This window comes from Solea senegalensis, linkage group LG21 (assembly GCF_019176455.1).
Source record: "Solea senegalensis isolate Sse05_10M linkage group LG21, IFAPA_SoseM_1, whole genome shotgun sequence".
NCBI classification, from domain to species: Eukaryota; Metazoa; Chordata; class Actinopteri; order Pleuronectiformes; family Soleidae; genus Solea; species Solea senegalensis.
In genome coordinates, this window is record NC_058040.1 from 7,357,584 (window position 1) to 7,377,303 (window position 19,720).

At 39.0% G+C, this 19,720-nt stretch overlaps 2 protein-coding genes and 2 non-coding genes across 7 annotated transcripts; 1 reads left to right on the top strand and 3 right to left on the bottom strand.

Moving 5' to 3' along the window:
• Positions 1-232: 232 nt before the first annotated feature.
• rpl37 (ribosomal protein L37) lies at positions 233-3,546 on the bottom strand. Its single transcript, XM_044013046.1, has 4 exons — positions 3,464-3,546; positions 2,395-2,530; positions 2,029-2,113; positions 233-343 (listed from the first exon to the last, which is right to left on the bottom strand). The coding sequence occupies exons 1-4, from the start codon at positions 3,464-3,466 to the stop codon at positions 274-276; spliced, it is 294 nt and encodes a 97-aa protein (XP_043868981.1). The 5' UTR covers positions 3,467-3,546; the 3' UTR covers positions 233-273.
• LOC122758758 lies at positions 1,562-1,638 on the bottom strand. Its single transcript, XR_006358185.1, has one exon. It is a non-coding gene; the product is annotated as a small nucleolar RNA SNORD72 (small nucleolar RNA).
• LOC122758759 lies at positions 2,601-2,681 on the bottom strand. Its single transcript, XR_006358186.1, has one exon. It is a non-coding gene; the product is annotated as a small nucleolar RNA SNORD72 (small nucleolar RNA).
• Positions 3,547-5,683: 2,137 nt separating the features above from the next.
• Positions 5,684-18,503, top strand: st8sia5 (ST8 alpha-N-acetyl-neuraminide alpha-2,8-sialyltransferase 5). Of its 4 annotated transcripts, none has more exons than XM_044012298.1 (9): positions 5,684-6,323; positions 10,285-10,392; positions 10,678-10,773; positions 13,213-13,305; positions 13,942-14,100; positions 14,750-14,894; positions 14,987-15,099; positions 15,795-15,887; positions 15,980-18,503. In XM_044012298.1, exons 1-9 carry the CDS (start codon positions 6,178-6,180, stop codon positions 16,440-16,442), a joined length of 1,416 nt encoding a protein of 471 aa, XP_043868233.1. In that variant the 5' UTR covers positions 5,684-6,177; the 3' UTR covers positions 16,443-18,503. The 4 variants fall into 4 exon arrangements, with proteins under 4 accessions (XP_043868233.1, XP_043868234.1, XP_043868235.1 ...); XM_044012299.1 differs by having other exon boundaries at positions 14,014-14,100; XM_044012300.1 differs by lacking the exon at positions 10,678-10,773 and having other exon boundaries at positions 5,685-6,323.
• The last annotated feature ends 1,217 nt before the right edge of the window (positions 18,504-19,720 follow it).

The window sequence follows — 19,720 nt, forward strand, 5'->3', positions numbered from 1 at the left end:
TACTTATTGGCAACTATAGTTTGCCTTTCAGTTTGGACTTCAGGTGATAGACTAGAGAAACCAGTATCAGCACAAAGGCTTGTGTTTCTTAAAGCAACCTTTATTTCATATTGTAATTTCATACGGTCATATAGATTTCCACAATCTGTTGATGACACCAATCACGACCTCTGTATTCGACAACCATCATCAAATAAAGTAAGACAAAAAGATAAAGAGAAAAGACAAATGCTGTTGTTGAACATCACATTTATTTAACCAAAAATGTGTCTTTTAGGATGAGCTGGAGGCGGCCACTGCAGCACGTCTGGGTTTGGGGGTGGTGCCTTCCCGGAAACCATTCCTGGGAAAAATTAGAAAAAAATATTAGATTGACGTAGATATAATTAGTTCTCACTCACTTTGAATTAAAATCAAAGTTACAGTATTTGTAGTTAAAACCCTTGATTACTAGATTTGGTGTTGAACAGCTAAGGTCACTGCAGCAGCTCAGGTCTGATAATTACTGAAATGTGTTCCTCCATGTTTGGACAGATGGATAAACAGCAGGTCTGTGGTATCCTGGCATCGACTGCACTTCAGTTGTTTTGTTTATACAGGCAAGTTAGAGTTGGCATTTGGAATGAGATATTATCTAAGGGATATATCTATTATCTCTTAAGTCACTTCAATTTTCTTACATGTATATATTTTTACAAGAGACTGGTGTGTCACATCAGGTTAAGAACAGTGACTCAGTCACCACCACCAATATTAGGTTGTTGGGAACTGGCACAGGTAGAGGAAAAAACTCTTATTCCAATAATTACAGCCATCGCTGAACATGTTTAAACAACTGCCCAAACTGAACTTGGTGTTGCTGTGGCATTACTGAGTGCATGTTTAACTAACACAGTGAGGCAGTTTTGAAGGTTATATACACACACACATTCTCTTTTAACAAAGGCCTAAAGACAATAAGGCAAAAACCACATTATGTTGCCAACAAGTATAATTAAGGTATATAAACTTTGATGGAGTGACTTCCAGCTGGAAAAGGGAACTCTCAAAACACAACTTCAGTTGCTGTGTGGGTCTTTAGTGTCAAGTCACCATTTTAACAAAGTCTGATGCATTACAGCAACACAAATCTAATCTTTGGCATTTATACACTGGCTTGACAGACAGCAAATCGTTAGGAGCAAACTTGGATGTAAAACAGTGAAATTATATTTTTGAGAGCATATGTGTGGGGAAGTGGGTTCACCAGACAGTTTTGCTACTTCAAAAGGAGTGTCACAAAAGCCTTGTTAAATTAAACTGTCCCATAGATAAACATAAAATGTGAGGGTTTCCAGGGTTTATATGCATGTCAACCCCTAAAAAATTACCACAAAGCCACAGAATAAAAAATAATCTGAAGAAAAATAGGTTCCTTGCACTTCTTGCCAGGCGCCATATTAGCCCTGGCACTTCAGCATTTGGGCTCCAATAACCACCACTAGACTAATAAATTAAACTGAGTAGAGAATAATCCAGGTACTCCAGTGTGTGGTTCAATGCCACCAATCTTGTGTCAGGAAGCTTACCTCAGAGAAAATATTGATATCATTTGTATTCATTTGTTCAGACATTTTTTTTCGCCATCATTGGTAAGCAGTATTGACTGTTATGCCTGTTTTAACAGGAATGCAGACAGATTGGCAACAAAATCCTCAAACTTTACTTGAAAACCATTCCAACAATTTCTGACATCTCTCATTTTATCTTTAGCCCAGAAAAGTCTAGAAACTGAAATGCAGCACAACAGATTCCAATTGCAGGTCTATATTCCTAAAAGCCAAACTCATGATGGATTAGTTAAAATGAAACAATCACCCTGACCTGCCTGTTCATCCAACGAACATTACAAAATAATTAAAGTGGAGTCAAGGAGCATCCAGTGTGGACAGGCCACGCTACAATAGACCATTTACTGCAGATGCTTGTTTTTCACACGTCAGTGGAGAGTCCAGTAACAGCAGTTTACATTTCCATGCAAGATCATACCTGAATCTGCGATAGACGACCTTCAGGTGCCTCAGACGGCCAGTTCCAGTGGTGTTCCTCCTCTTTGCCTTGGCGCTCCAGTTGTCTGTGAATAAACATCATTATTCATCACTGCAGTCTGACCACACACAGAGGCTAGAGCTGGACAATATCGTGAAATGTTTTGTCCAATTATATCAAAATAAGAAATGTCTTGTTGCATGATTGACTGAACTGTAACTTGTGACACTACAAACAGTGAAGTACATAAGGACATGATTTCAAGTTATTTGACATTCAGCAAAAACAAATTGAAAACCTTCTAGCACAACTGCCTACCCTTGACCAACAAACAGGTGTTAATTCAAAACATGCTGAGTGACTTACACTTTCTCTTGCGCTTCTGGGGGTAGCCACACTTGCCACAGCTGGACTTCTGCAGATGATAGGCCTTGGAACCGCAACGACGACACAAGGTGTGCGTCTTGTTCCGGCGCTTACCGAAAGATGATGTCCCCTTGGTCTGAAAGATTAAGACACCACAGCTTAAGAACAATTCCCAAAAAACAGAAAATATTTTCAACTTTTGGATAGTCTTGTCTCAGTTTAGAAAAAATGAATCATAGTAAATCATTTGTTCAGACATTTGTGTTTAAAGTCATCAGTGACAAGACTTGACAGGCAGCAGTGACGCGAGGGACACTGTTTTTTTTTTTCAAATGACACTACTACTTAATTCTGATGTTTAGACGGTCATTATGTTGGCTACTTCAATAAATTATGTTCACATATAAACCATAATGCAGGCTACTTATCCAGATTTAATAGTGAAGTGGCGAGTGTGATGTTAGCGTGAGAACAGTAGAATGGATATTCTTTTCATGCATGTCTTTCCTGATCAGCTCTTCCTTAATGTCCATTCATACCGTCATGGCGTGATTTAATATAATATATACGTTTTAAGATGACAATCACAGCATCTAACCAATTAGTTATAAATATAGGAATATATTATCGGGATTAACATGATTACAGCCAATGTGCACGATCACCTTAAGACATCACACGAACAAACTAGCAAATAATGCTAACCGTTACAGATAAGCTAATTAGCCACTTCTCAGGCAACTTAACATTTGGAAAAAAATAACGCGAATAACCCATGCTCGATCAACTACATGCTCAACCGTAATCCTGCTGGGTGAGATTAACGATAACCGGTTGTCTCGCAGGTGAGTTAACCCGAATGTGAACACTAAATGTAATGCTAACAGTAGCAAATACATGATGAACGGGAACATAGTTTTCTTGTCAAAATTAACCTTCATCTAACACAATACTTATACCGAACGATACTAGTGTTTATCCGACAACGAACAACCATCGTAGTGTGTAAGATAAACGGCATATTGAACAAGATGTTTGCAGATTTCTGTGCAACGGCATTGCATCTCACCATTTTCGCCCGGTGGCTGAGGGAAAAGAGGGCGGAAGAGGAGCGGGTTCTCCGTCAAATTACATCCGAGAGCCACTTCCGGTGTAACTCAGAAATGTGCCCCCCATCTTTATGCCACTACAAGAAGAAGACCGTTGATGATTAATAGTTCCACCCACGCCAGTCTGTAACCATTATTCACTGTATTGTCAGTACTGTTGGTTTAATTTATTTGAGTGTCTTATCTTTTCAAAATGATAAATGTTAGCACCACGTGAGCACTGTACAGCATTTTAACAGTAAAATAATGGCATTTATACAGTCCAGCTAAAGTGTTTTTACAGGCCTGATTAGAACTGCAGCCCAGAGTGCAGTGGAGCAGTAAAGCATTGGCAAGGCCATCTAAAGTAGTATAATTACATTTTCAGTGTAAAATAGTGAGATATGTCAACTTTATAATAATTTTATTATATTTTGCAATCTCCTTTTTTGTTCCTTCATTAATATAGAACACTTATTTTATCTTTTAAATGTGGAACAAGTCCTTAGTTTACCGAACGGTTGTGAACCCTGTGATGTGATAATCCCCAAACGATTGATAATTAACTGAGGACAGGTACAACCCGTGTTGATCAATGCTTCAAATTTTAGAATTTATCTGTTGATTAATATGCAGTATAACTCTTGGCTTCTTGCCTAAACATAATGTTGCCATGGCTGAGTTGGCGTCATGGGGATTTATATTACTTGACAGGAAGAAAATCTACCTCCTCCCTTACAGTAAGTGCCTATATATGCTATTACGTTCTTGATGATTAATCCAGCCATAGATCTAAATTCCAAGTGATGACAGAAAGATTTACACTGTCGACGCAAAGCACTGATGAGCCTACTTGGCGTGTTGCCCAGTATCACCTTTTGGAGCAGGATGAGCTGGAATTAGGTGCTTGGACTATAATTATTGCTCCTTTCTGTCATAAGGAGTTACTGAAGTCTGTTGTCTTTAGAGAGATAATCTGTGTTTATCCAACCAGGAGGGGTGGCGCCAGAGGAAAGACCCAACATGCTGGAAGAGCTTCATATTGCATTTGGCCTAAGAATGAATCCAGCCCTACAGTCATAAACTGAGAGAGACATGGATGGACTAGTTTGCTCAGCATGCTCTACAAACTACATGGCACAAAAAATAGGTTAATATGCAGAAGAGATTTTTACAGGAATTCAAATATCAGTGACGATATCTGACGTTACAAGATCCAGGTAAACAAGATGTTTAAGAAAGAGACTAACAAAACAAATCCTAAAAATTGTCTGGCCGCACAGCAGCTGTTGCTCCCAGACAATACTCTTTATGATTTACCAGGTGACATTTTGTCCCCAAACACTTCAGACATAGAAAGAGACTTGAAGAATCTTTAGAGGTGAGCTCAGTGATGGCCCAAGCCTTTATGAGGCCCTCAGCTGAATTTGATTGGGGGGGAAACCTCCCACCATCTTGGATTAGCCAGTGCTGGACTATTATTGATACAAACGTAACAGTACAAATTACATAAATTATCACCAGGGTCATTCTTGTTTTTATTTTTTACCTTAAAGGGCAGTAAAATCACAAGTGTATTCTTGTGTTAATTTACACTTTCGTATTCAAAGTGAAGCACTAAATGTGGTGATACTGAACTCCAATTAAACAAGTTAACCAGTTTAATGATTTGGTTTTTCAGATGAAATAAAACCAAATAACTTAATATAATATAAACACTATTTACATATCTAAATATAGCTAAAGCTATCTTCTCCATGCACTATTGGGGCCCCAAGCAGCTGTTTGGTTCACTTATACCTTGGGCCGGCTCTGGGTGAGCTCATCAAATTTGCAAAGAATGTGCAGTAATGTGACTAGAAATGGGTCTTAAAATATTCACTGATTTGTCATAATGTCACTGCTGAAAACCTCAAAATACTCTGAGTTAAATGGATAGTTCAGGTTATTTCAAGTGTGATTTTTTTGAGGCATTGACACATTATCAAAAAATAATATCAGAAAATTGCCAAGCAGAAATATGTGGACTTTTACATTTAATTAGCTTTATGAAAAACTGAATAACAATTTACATCACTGGATCTTGAAGGACACCGTGACATTGGCTGACATGGCTGAGTACATCAGAGTGAAACACAGTGCGTCCCTGCTGCTGCTGCTGCTGCTGATGCTGGTGATGATAAAAGGCGCATCCTCCTCCCCCTCCTTTCAAATTTCGGTCACGCAGCTTTGCCCAGATTTGAGAGGAAGCATGGTGGATGTTTTTCTTTTGTCGCAGCTCATATTGGCTTTTTATTTAAAGGGGGGAGAACGCGTTTAAAGCTGATGGGCACTGATGCCACGTCTTTATCCGATTAATCATCCCGCGATTGATTCTGGAAAATCTAAATTTGAGTTATTTTTGGATCGCCCTCATCCGACCGCACTACTGCACCACATTTCACGTTTGCCAATCCGCCTGTTTATACTATCTGCAGCACATCGAGTCCACTCCACACACACTTAGATCTACATAAAGGATTTTATTTATACAGGTTTGTATCATCCAGTAGCAGTGATGCGATGCCGTGAAGGCAGTGAAGCACAGTGAGGTGATGGACCATGTCAAGCCCAGCGGGTTCGAGCCTCCTGCGCTCCTGGTCCTGACTGCAGCGGAGAGAGACACCTGAGAAGCGGGTGTCACCGTCATCTCCGGATGCTGCGCCGAAGAATGGGATACGTCGACCCATCGTCGGGTAAAGACATACTCGGCAACAGATCTCTTTGTTTCATATTTATTTGCGCATTCGGACTCGTCACGTTGTTGCAGCAGATCCTCTATGGCAAAAACTACATTAAGAGGTAAGACCTGGTTATTTCTGCTTCATGGTGGTCATTCATAGCACAGCATGTAGCTAAGAGTGTTAAACACACTAATGATTAAAAAAAAGCATGCCTTCATAGGTCAGTTTTCTTGAAATCAACATTCATGAGTGATTTTTTGAAGAATAAATGCAGGCTGCGTATTGGGGCTCATGGGGAAAACAAGCTCTCATGGCTGAATAGAACAATAGCAATTAACCATCCATCTTTCTTTCCCAGTGGCATAGAGAGAGTTTCCATTGGATTTATTCTTTTGGTCTTTTCTGAAAATGAGGCATCACATTCATACCATACACAGTGCTGCAGCTGTATATGGTAATGTTTTTCCTTTTTCTTTTTCCCCAATTTGATTTCATGTTTCTGCCGTATTGACTGGACGTAGCCTACATCTTACAGAGCATCAGGTTATCATATGCTACTGAAAGCTACTGGTGCTGATGATGATGATGATGACAGATAGAAACATGACAAATATTAAGATGTGTACTTCTTATCAGCCCCTGTTAAATCTTTGTGCAATACACTTGCAGCCACTGCAGAGCTTTGTATTACCTGTGCAACAGGAACAGTAAATCCTGGATCTTGAGTCTACTCATCAGTTCAAACATCAATTACCTCCCTTGATTAAGACCCCCATCCTTCACAAAATTTCAGTGTGAGACGAGCAGATGCTGAGAAGCTGAGATGTTTGATCTCCAGGTGATGTATGAGATGAAACACCCAAATGTCACCTCAAACAATAACAAAACAATGAGGAAACCTCATCTGCCGGATATTTCACAGCACATATATGCTTCTATCAGAGAAAACATATATGTGCTGCAGTCTGTAAGCTCCCACAGCTTAGTCTGTGTCTCCCCCCACCCCCACCCTGCTGGGCTGGTCTGGATCTCTGCAGTGAGATGCATGGATCGACAAACACACACACACACACACACACACACACACACACACACACACACACACTGACACATGCACATTTCTCTGCTTGTGCTCTTACTTGTTCCTGGGGGGATCCACACAACACAAACCAGTGGACTCAGCAGCAGCCATTTTGCTTCAGTTCACAGTTGGGGGAAAGGGGAGGAGAGATGATAGAGAGAGACTTGAATGTGGTGTGTGTGTGTGTCCATGCATGTGTGAAGCACAGTAAAAGGATGAAGAGGGAGAGAGAGAGCGAGAGAGACGTCATCTTATCTTTTCAAGCATAAACAATGACAAGTTGTTGTTGCCACATGGTGTCCTGCCAGCCACACCCATGCAGTCTGTTTTTCCGACCTGGGGACATATCGACAGAAGGTCTGAGGCCCTGAGACACAGGTCTGTTGTATGTTTCAAGAGAAAAGCCTTACAGGGTGTTATAGTTTAGATGTAGGTCATCCTGGACGACCAGTGGGTCCAGTGAAGTACAACGACATTGTTGTATTTGATAGATATAGGACCATGAACCCGACCACTGAATGTCGCATTCCCTGCCTTCACTGACATCAGTTTGGAGAATATAGTCTTGTATGGGGTGTTTTGATGGATCATATTGCCTGAAAATGGTGGCACGTAGTACATGTTGTTGTGGCTTTGGAATTAAGTGCATGTGGTTTTTCTCATTATCAACTAATGATTATGTTTGATTGATTATGACATATAATACCTCATGAATGTATGCCCCATCTGCCCAGAGGACAACGTGATGTCTTCAAATGTATTTTTATTTGAAGCAAAAGAATGAAGGAATGAACTATAACATAACATATTTGGCACTTTAACATGATGTAAACAATTTATACTTATTAACACTTATTTGTACATATTACATGTCTGTTGAAAGACGTGTGTACAAAGATAGAGACCACCATTTCTAAGTTGCAGCACTTCACTTGTAAAAGTTAAGTCAAAGAGGAACCAAAAAAATAGACTGAGTGGTGATTGCATTAGTTCATTTCCTGTTTTGATCAAGATACTGGACATACAGTCGGCTAAGTGGTCATCTGATCAATGTATCTGCAGCCTTTACCAAAGGACCAAAGCCACAGATCCAGTATCTAAAAACATCCTTACAGCCAACAAAGCTGAAGGGCAGAATCAAACCTGATTAGTGCTTTGGAGCGACTTTGTGCCTGTTCTTCGTTCAATCTAATGCTAGGATTACTTTAGACTCAAATTGAGTTATTAGGAAATGAATGAGCTCTTAACATTTGGATGCAAGATCTATGATCTATGTAGTAACATGAGGATGATTATTATGGCAAAATATTAGAAGATATCAGTGCTGCACAATCTTTACATGCTAGAAATCAGCCCACAGGCAAAGGCACTTTGGTGATCTATTTTAGTTGATATAGTGGGTGACTCAACTGTGCCACTGCTTTTCTGTGTGAAGGACATCTGTCCTCAAGTGAGGAAGAAACATTTTGGGTGATTTCTAGTGTTCCACTGTGATGCTGAAGTGGCACTTCTACAGCAAAGCCAGATGTGCCTGCACATCAGTTCTCCACGATGAATGCTCGCTCACATTACGCACCCAGAGAGGCTCTTTATTTAGCACAACTCCCACAGAGCTCTCAGAGAAATTAGTCACACAAGAATACATTATCAGTCAGCTAAGAAGAAATTTCACCCCTGACAGATCTTTGGATGTATTAAACATGAGTCCTCTGTTAAAACTCAAGGTAAAAACAGCCCCTGTCCTTTTGATTTTTAATGTTTAAATTATACGTTTCCTTATTATCATTATTATTATTACAAATCTCATGATAAGCTCATAACCATCCATTTTTGTCCAAAACATGTTCTCCATCAAGATGAACATGGAAGCATTTGTTAATTTTGAGTCTCACTGCACAGATTTAGTTTTCTGCTAAATCTGGCATATGGTTTTCTTTCCTTTACTTGAAATCCAGGTTTTTATGCATGGTTCTTTTTCAAAAAAAAAGTAAGAACCATATACGCATGTCCTGATGTTGTGAACACCAATAATTCACAACATGAAAATTGTCCCCTATAGCAACATTTTTTTGTTTTCTGACATACATTCAGAATATTGCATTGTTGATGTAGGTCTTATCATGGGATTTGTAACAAAACTGTATAAAATTGCCAGCTTCTCAAAATGAAATATGTTTTATTGCTTTATTCTATGAAGTGTTCCACTCGATCTACCCCAAGGAGACTGAACCTTGAAGAGGACTTTGTTTATTATTGTAAACAGACTCTAAACATACCAGTGCCCCTGTCTCTCTGGGATTATTTGTCTTCACTCAGAAAAATGTGAGGGTTATGAACTTGCTGCACCAAATGGTTTGCTCTGACTGTGATTGAGCAGAAAGGGTCAATACACTCAGAACTTAATGTGTAACATGGGTCACATGGCTCTGCTGGATCATACAGTTGATGTATTACTTGACAAAATTGAAACCTATCACTTCATTTCTCAGCCATAGGCAACATAAAACACATGTTTTCACTGTCTGAACAGCATGTAAATTGGCAGCTAAACTGATCATGTGTTAATGTATTTAATCAGTAATATGTGGCTGAGTTAATGCATTCTAAGTTTTACTTTATTGTAGCTACACTTGGCAAATCTGTTGGCATCTCTTCCTTTAGAGGTGTTCTGAGATATGGAGAATCGTAGCTACTCTGATATATTACAAGTCGAACACTTGTGGACTAGTTATTGCATAGCATGAATGTTTGAATCATCACTCAATCCATATTGTCATGAACTGACAATTCATTCGAACACATTTGATGCCACATTTTGACTGTTCTCTTTAGGCCAAAGTTGGTCCGCCCTTAATGTATATATATATATATATATATACATATATGTCTGTGTGTGACTGAGTTGTGTGAGTGAACACATGGGCTTGGTTGTATGTGTTTGACATCTGCACAATGAGGATAATAAATCTCTAAATAAACTCACTCATTTTCTTATTAGTGCACAACAGTTTAGCCGACTCAAAGGGGACGAGACAGGAAATTGGACCGGTCCAGTTAATTTCTCGGATGATGGATCGCTGAGGCCTGCCAGAAATGGAAGGAAAAGGTACCTTTCCAGCGTGACTGACTGCACAACACCTCTGAGAAAAGAGAGTGTGAGAGACAGACAGAGGAAACACAAGTTTCAAAGACATCATAGAGACGACCCAGCCCTGCATGCCTACTAATCTCCTCAGATGCTGTAGACAAAAGTGGTATAGCACATTTAAAGTAACAAGTAACACTCTTTTTCCACTTCTACTTGTTTTGAAATCTGCAGGTTTTAGGAAGATACTGTCGCAGGACCACGTCACATATTTAACTCTAACTTAACCTGTCTGCATGTTGACAGATGTTTCCGTCAGAATTTTCAGCCTGATTCACAGATCGCCATAATATTCAGACCCTGCCTAGCTGTCATTAAGAAGACAAAAAAACGCACTCAAAGGTAGGCCTGTTTAAAGGCATTTCTTTTCTAGTATTTTCACTGAAACCCAGGAATGCCTCTTTCTTTTTCATTAGTCTGAAAGGTATAAGCTCTCATATTTTTTCAGTGGTGGTTGCACTTCAGATTTGCTCTTGCATGTTGTCTGATCCTGTCCACCTCGACCCAGATCCCCAAACCCCACCCATCCCCTCCAGAAGCTGGTTTGAACCACAGTCTCCTGTTGATGTTCTGGCTTCGCCTCGCACCGCTCTGTCCCATCCAGCACCCATTTCCAAATGCCATGTCCTCCTCAACCCGTGTCTCATGTGTTCTGCACAGCTCTGTGTGTATGCCATGTACATAGTGTGGACACTTTTTTCTGCTCTTGCAATCTCCCCTTCTCACATCTGCATTGCCTCTCTCTCTGCAAACTGGATCAACTCCCCCTTTCTACTTTACTTTCCTTGTTACAAGAAGACAAGAATGTGTCAGAGTTTTGTCCCCCCCAAAGCTTCCAATCCTCATCGAGGATGTCAGTATGGTAAAATGCTGTTTAGTCCTTCTCACCCTGGACTGGTTTAGAACCAGCTGGTTAACGTTTATGCTGCCATAAGAGATAAAATTCATCTCATCAAGTGAATGACACGGAACTGAACACAGAACACTTGCAAAGGTTTCATCATCTTAGCTAAAACAAGCATGACTAAAGTTATTATGCTAGACAGATGCTCGTCTCAGTTAAACCTCAGAAATATCCTGCATCATCAGGTGGATGTAGACAACCAGTTTCATCCCACCACTGTGATGCTCATTGTATTATTTAATCATCACCCTTCATTTTTAAATTCACCTCATTTACATCTTCAGCCACAGGAAACATGTTTCATCCATCTTTGTAAACGCCATTTAATCAGTTCGCAAATGTGTTTTGACATATACGGCCTGTTCCTTAGGAGGAGGTTAATTTGAAATAAAATCTTGTAGAGCACCAGCAGTCCCACAAATGGGTTTATAATTTATATAAATTATAGATTGGTGAGACAACCCTTTACAGAGGTACGATTGCAGATAATCATTAACATAATTGTTCCACATATCTACTGCCTCATGTCTGTCTGCCAGCCAAGGTTGAATTTACATGCAAACCAGAACTCTTCATATAACAACATGTACATACTAGAATATTCATCTGGTTGCAACATAAAACGTCAACATTCTGCACAGTAAGATAATGCAGATACTTTAGTTTACTTTAGATACCCCTTTCCTATTAGTCACCTTGTTTAAATCACATTAAATTATGTGCACAATTTATCTGTACAGAATTCAGACAATATCAATCAAAATCAAGCGTTAAGCAAACAATACTGAATCTAAACTGGAGCAAGACACACTTTAACCAAAGGAGGACTGAGAATGTCTTGCTGAACAGCGACATCTGTGGCCATATGTAGTAATCGCAACATAATGGTGCATTGACTTGATCTATATCATTTCCAAATAACAATATTTCCCAGTGATCCCAGCACACACACACACACACACACACACACACAGATTGCATGTAAAGATAATGTTGTGCGGCAAGAAATTAGTTGTTTCAATTAATTGTTAGACAAACAGTAACTTAATGAGTGAACAAATCCTCTAACTTTACTTAAACACAGTCACACCACCTCACTGAAAACATTAATTTTGTCTACTTTTATGGTTCATGTCACCATTTCAGTGGTTCAATTGATTATTTTAAGATTATGATTATAATGAAAATATTTAATTCCAAAACATTTATGGTTTGCATGGCCATCTGTGTTTGTGTATCAAAATGATCAAGAATCAGCCGTTAAGTCACTTATTGTATCCAGCACAAATGACATAGTATTACTTTTATATAATTAGCTTCATTATTTCATAAATCAAATGCCTGGCACTGAAGGACAGACCCTTTTATACTCATGTCCTTCAGATACTACACACGTTTCATCATTTACAAGCAACAACCTTTATTTATTTCTGTTCTAAACGAATATACCTTAAACAATTCCAGTATTAAATCATGCAAGTTCTCATCACAACCAGAGCAGCGAGTGAAAATATGAGATGTATTATTTCTCTTTGCCCGGCGTAACATTGATTTAGACTAAGATGTAACATAATCTGGTGCGTCCAGTGTCCAGCAAACACTATTGTACTCTCCTGTGTGTGACGCCTAAAATCAGCTCCATCACTTCTGTCATTCACCCATCCCACAATGCTATTATGATATTCTATTCATATAGTCAAACGACAAACATTTTGTATGAAATCTAAAAATACATTTTTGCTCTGTTGTGTTCTTTCACACTGTTTTTATGTTTATATTGCATCTTCTCCCCACAGCCTGTTGTTTTGAACTCTGTTGATTCATTTGTGTCTGAGGAGAGACGTGAAGGCAGGCGATGACTGTTTCTATCCCATCAGGTATCTGGAAAGCTATGAAGGTTCCTTTGACTACAACTCCACTACGTGCAGGGAGCTCAGGCAGGAGATTATGGATGTCAAAGTCTTGACAATGTGAGTGTTTCTTTCCTTTAAAGCGAGAGGGAATATTCACTGCCTCAATATATTCACAATGATATATACAGTATATATATGTTTTTAAAAATTAATGAACAAACTATATATATATAGTTATTTTTTATATATATTTTTAAAAAATGTAGAGGTATTTAAATTGGTCAACAATGACCTGGCAGACGATACATTGTTGTCACATAATTCAGAGGATTATTGCCCAGATTCAGTTCACTCCACAAGCAGCCAGTTGTGCTCAAAGCAATCTGTGCAGCATATTCCCTCTGGTATGAATACGAACATTATCCAGTGACCTTTTCTGCATTATCCTTCAGGCAGTAAAAGTAAATTGTCGAAACACATTCCGGCTCTTGATGAGTCGCTGTGAGCCACTCTAGCTGTGGCAGAGAGCAGCTGCTGTCACTCTGCCAAACAGTCAAAGTAATGGTGCCACTCAGGCGCCTCCAGCTAATCACATCTCCCCATCATCTCAGAAGGAAGGACATTTCAAGGACTCCTATTTACAGACACTGATGAAGCCACTGCCTTTGTTTTAGATCCAGTGATAATCACTGCAATTTTCCTCGTCCTTTTCAGTAATTGTTTTGATGCTTGTTACATTTACTGCCTTTGTAGAAACATTAATCGGAAAGTACATGGCCATGGGTATCCTTCCTCATACCACAAGTCTCTCTGCCTATCTGCCAGGGTGAAAACCTCCGACCTTTTTGAGAGGTGGCGGAACCTGCAGGTGTGTAAGTGGGAGCAGAGCAAGGAGGAGGCAAGCAACTTCAAGTGAGCATCACTCTGTGTCTACAGGGAATGTACACATCTGGATGACTTCATTATGTCTGTAGTTTGTGTTGTTCTGTTATAATAAATCTGTATGTGTGGTATTTCGGAAAACAACATGTCCATTGTTCTTGCTCAGCATCACAATCAACATTTAAAAAAAAAACCACATGGCTTTACAAAGAAAATTACACTTCTGTTTTCAAGTAAATTGTAATTTGTATGTAGCATCACTCAAGTCTATTTGTAGGTTGTTGATTTAACTGAAGATTCATTTTTATCTCTGACTTAAGGAGTGGCTTTATGTAGCTTAAACACTGCATTACATTGCCTGTAATGTTATTTTAAATAAAAAACTATTACATAGCTGTTCATAGATTTCCTATATAAGCATTAATAGCTGTTCTCTATTAATGAATGAATCAGAAAATAATGTTTTAATTTAAAAAAAAAATCTTACATAAATAAATTGGTTGACTTTGAATAACAATAACTTTCACATGCACAGATGTGGGGAGTGCATGAGGCCCAGTATGGAGGTAACGTCAGGGTAAACACAACACAGGTGTGAAGCCCTTTTGTCTTTGTGCTGCCACACACACCAAGCCTAAACTGATTCAGAATTTTTTTCTGTGGTGTTTTTCCCCTCAAGGATGTCTCTGTCTCGTTGCTGTAATGCGCCTTCGTTTTTGTTCACCACCAAGAGGAACACTCCTGCAGGGACCAAGCTGAGGTACGAGGTGGACACCAGTGGCATCCTTCCCATTTCCACGGAGGTGTTCAAGATGTTCCCGGATGTGAGTTAGATTCCTGTGGTGCCGTCCATTTGATTTTAAGTATTGTCTTATCTAAAACTAATGTTTAAACTGTTTCTGTCTGTTTGATCCAGGACATGCCTTATTCCAAATCGCAGTACAAGAAATGTGCTGTTATTGGAAACGGCGGCATCCTGAAGAACAGCAAATGTGGAAAGGAAATCGATTCAGCAGATTTTGCCTTCAGGTATGAATATAATCATTTGGTGATTTTTGTGAGGCTGCAAAATGACCATGATAAATAATTAAAATTAGGTCCAGTGTGTAAAAATTAGTGACACCTAATGGTGAGACTGCAAAGTGCCACAAATGGCACAAACTAGTGACTGGTAAAGTTTTCGGTGTACTGAATCATTAGAATCAGTTAATTAAACAGATTAGTTCAGTACTTCCTGCATGACCGGAGCACAGACTCCATCACTGAACTAAAATACAGTGGAATGGATAGTGAATCGTTGGCTTTCAGCAGTGCTGTCGCTAAATACACCAGACTCATCTGTTAAATATTAAGACTTTAGAAATGCCCTTGCTAAATATTGGAGATTAACATATGTTGTTGGTATTCTTACGTATTTTTAACTCAGTGTTTCCCAACCCTGGTCCTCAGGGAACTTTGCCCTGCATGTTTTAGATGTTGTCCTGCTCCAGCACACCTGATTCAGATGAACTGCTCGTTATCAGGCTTCTGCAGAGCTTGATGACGAGCTGACCATTTGAATCAGGTGTGTTGGAGCTGGAACTAAAACACTGTATGAACTGATCTACAGTTTGGCATTGTTCGGTTTGATTCTTGTTTCGGACGTCTTGCTCATGACTTTTCCAGTGACGACACTCTCTGCCAATCAGTGGCCGGCTTTCACAATTTGTTTTCTCTTGTTGCAGGTGCAACATACCACCCGTTAATGACAAGTACTCTGAAGATGTTGGCACTAAAACAGATTTGGTGACAGTAAATCCCAGCATAATTACTGAGAGGTACTGTAAATATGGGTTACAGTGAGGAATCAGATCTTGTGTGTTCTTGTCTTTTGTTTTTATTGTCTGTTAACATTTCACCCCCGCTGCAGATTTCAGAAACTGGAGAAATGGCGGCGCCCTTTTTATGAAGTGCTCCAGAATTACGAGAACTCCTCAGTGGTGCTTCCAGCCTTCTACAACACGCGCAACACAGACGTCTCGTTCAGAGTTAAGTACATGCTGGATGACTTTGACTCCCAGAGAGGCGTGTTCTTCTTCCACCCGCAGTATCTGCTTAACGTGCAGCGGTTCTGGGCGGTGCAGGGCATCCGGGCCAAGCGGCTCAGCAGCGGCCTGATGCTCGTCACCGCCGCCTTGGAGATGTGCGAAGAGGTCCACCTCTACGGTTTCTGGGGATTTCCCATGAACCCCTCTGGCATCTTCATCACTCACCACTACTACGACAATGTCAAGCCACGGCCGGGCTTCCATGCGATGCCTCATGAAATTTTCAACTTCATTCAGATGCATACTCGTGGTATCATCCATGTACACACGGGGCAGTGCACGTGATCCCTCACTCTTCTGCTTCAACGGGGAACCTCAACATTTGAACTTTAGTTCCTTTTATTTAAAAGCAGGGTTGTCTGCCATCTTTTTATTTTTGGTGAATTTGACAAATTACAATTTCCTCCGGAGAAGAGTTGGCCTGGAGCGTATACTTCTTTGCACTCACTGACTCAACTACACATTGAAGGTTGCTTGCTTCAATTACCAGTGTACTTCTGTTAAAGATGTGTATCTTAAAGGTCCAGTGTGTAACGTTTAAGAGGGTTTATTGGTAGAAATTTAATATACAGGAGTATGTTTGTATAAGTGTGCAATCACTTTAAAATCATTTTTTAGAAAAAGTTAAGTTTTTCCAGCCTTAGAATAAGCCTTTTATATGTACTTTAAACAAGGGCCTTGTTTTACAAAGGCCACCATCTTGCAGCACATGTTTCTACAACAATTCAAACCAGCCAGATATGCATTTTGTGATTTGAAATAGAAGCTTCCTACACAAATGGCAAACGAAGGCCACTATAATTCCCTGACACACATATGGAGATCTGCGGACGAGTCCTCCTTATGCTACAGTCACTAATTCTTACACACTGGACCTTAAAGTTGTTAATTTATTCAGTCAAATCACTCTGGTTACATTTGACAATAGGATGCTTGTTTTTAATGTAAAAAAAGTACTCTTCATAGTGATGTTGTTTCTGTGAAGTTTTCTAGTGGCTCTTCTGTACAGAGGTTTTGTTTTCTACTTAATATTGCACAAGATGTTTATGCCAATATGGGGGCAATTGTGGGCTTCTTCGTGCTCCCTCATCCCTACTTTCTTCTTCTGTGTGGGTGTGGCAGCTTTTCATGTTTCTGATAAACACAACCTGAACCTTGACATTAGGCTTATAATTTAAAAAGAAAATAGGCATAAATGACATTGTAACATCCATTTGTCTACTTTTGTAATCTATTTCCTATTCACCTGATTAATTAGGTGAATATTTTAAGACACTATTAGAAGGCCTGTTTTCATTGGCCTCCCAATTAAAATTTTTATTTGATTGTTTTGGTTAAAAATGTGGTGGGGAAAGGAGAAGAAGCAAGGGTGTTTTTGTTTGTTTGTTTGTTTGTTTCATTCTTTCTTTCTTTCTTACTTTCTTTCTTTCACAATGGCAAAGCCAGACAGACATTCTGCAGTGACTTTTCATGCCATCCAATCTGAGCACTGCTGATGGACCCAACCTCTTGTTGTCATTCATGTCTTAAGCCATGCTGCCTTATGAGATATCAGGCCCCTCTATACATGATATGCAGTGCACCCATGTGGTTTGCTTGTCTTCACATTAAAAATCAAACTAAATCTTAGTTGATGTCTTGAAAAAACTGATTCTACATTTTGAGAGCCTTTAAAGATGTGCAGCTTGTGTTCTCTTGAAAGTAGTGAAGTGTGAACATCATGCACTCATAATCACGTACTGCTCTGCATGACTTAACTCTGTAGCTGGCTTTGTGTGCACCTGCTTCAACGGTCACTAAAATATGTTTACACTGAAGCCTTGACTGAATCTTACAGTGCTTTTGGAGATGTATTAAACTAAAACTACAAACTTTTTCTGGGAAAGATGAATGGATTTCCTAAAAGTGAGCTGTACAACAGTGTGGATGCTGTTTGAAGATGGAAGAACGATGATGCCTGTGCTTTTGTGAAATGAAGATTTTTTGAATTATTTGACTGTCCCCCATTGAACTGTGCATATTGAGTTTGCACTCCAGAAAGCATTGTGCATTTAACACCGAGTATGTTTGGTTTCTAATGACTACTTGCAAAAGGTTTTATGGTAACTAAATTCATTGGTCGTCACTGGTCATTCTCATGCTTGGCTGAACACTTCATTTCCCCCTTTGTGTTGGGAGATTTGATTAAGACATTTCTTTCATAATTTTGAAATGTTGTAAAGACATATAAGTGTCTTATATGTGCAGAATGGAGGTTATAAACAGTATAACACAGTTCTTTCCTAACTGATTCCAAATCATTCTTTATACTGGTATTGTGTTTGTAAATAAACTGTTTGGATTTTCTCTCTTCATGGTTTCATCATTACTTATGTCAGGATGAATTTAAATCACAAATATGATAATACACTAAAATCTTACATTTGCCATTCAAGATTTACATGTATATGTGTAACAGGACAACCATGGATATATTATAATATAAGGGGTTCATTCACAAACACAGTGGCTGTTATGTTTGATTTACGCTGCGCAAAAACACACATAAATAAATAAATAAATAAATAAATAAATACATTTGAAAAAAAAAAGAAATCAAAAAAATATCCGCTGTTATTCTTCATCTGCCCACCAGATGGCACTGTCTCCTATTTTCCCCTGGTTTACTTCCTGTTCCACATCTCCAATCACGTCACACCTGTCCCACTATGTAAATGTGACATTTTAATAGTTCTTCGTCAGATTATTTGCTTGTTTTATCTGTTTCTGCCGTTTGTATGTGAGTATTACCCTGTTATTAGACCTGTTTTCTTGTCCGTCAGCCATTTTCTGTGTCTCATCATTTTATTAGCCTGTCTGAATGTGTTCTATATTCTACATGAAATAATTACTAATTAACTCAAAGTAGTTAACCTTGAATAGTTACATGCTGAAGTAATAATGAAAAAACAACAACAAATTAGCTGGACTAACAACAATTTAATCTATAGAGTCACTGTTTGAAATAGGTATAGTAGTTATATAGTTATATATCCGTTGAACGCAAAACAGCGCATACATTTTGACATTTCACTCAATGAAAAGCACAGTGTTTTTATATGGGGACCCACTTTAGACAATTGACCATTTCAACTCTATTCCCTATATAATCTTAGAACAAATTTGTCCATAATTAAGTTTTCTGACGATGCTTGGTGGCATTTCTACAACATTTAATGTGACAGAACTGAGCTATTATTAATGTTGTAATTAATGCTAATTCTTTTTCCTTTTATGATGCATCAAAAGGTCTAAAAGTCAATATGTGATTGCAGTGTAAACACTTTATAAATTATATTATCATTATTATTATAATATTAAAATAAGCTGCTATGTGTATCTGGAGTGATTCCTTGGTGTACAGTTTCAAATAAGGTTTGACTCTGCTGTCATCCTGAGGCTGGGTAATCTGATGTTGAAAGATCAATATGACCAAACTCTGCCCTCCCTTGATGCCGACGTTATCAGATAGCAGGTGGCGGCAATAACGCTAATGGGATTTGGCTCATAGTCAGTTGTAGATA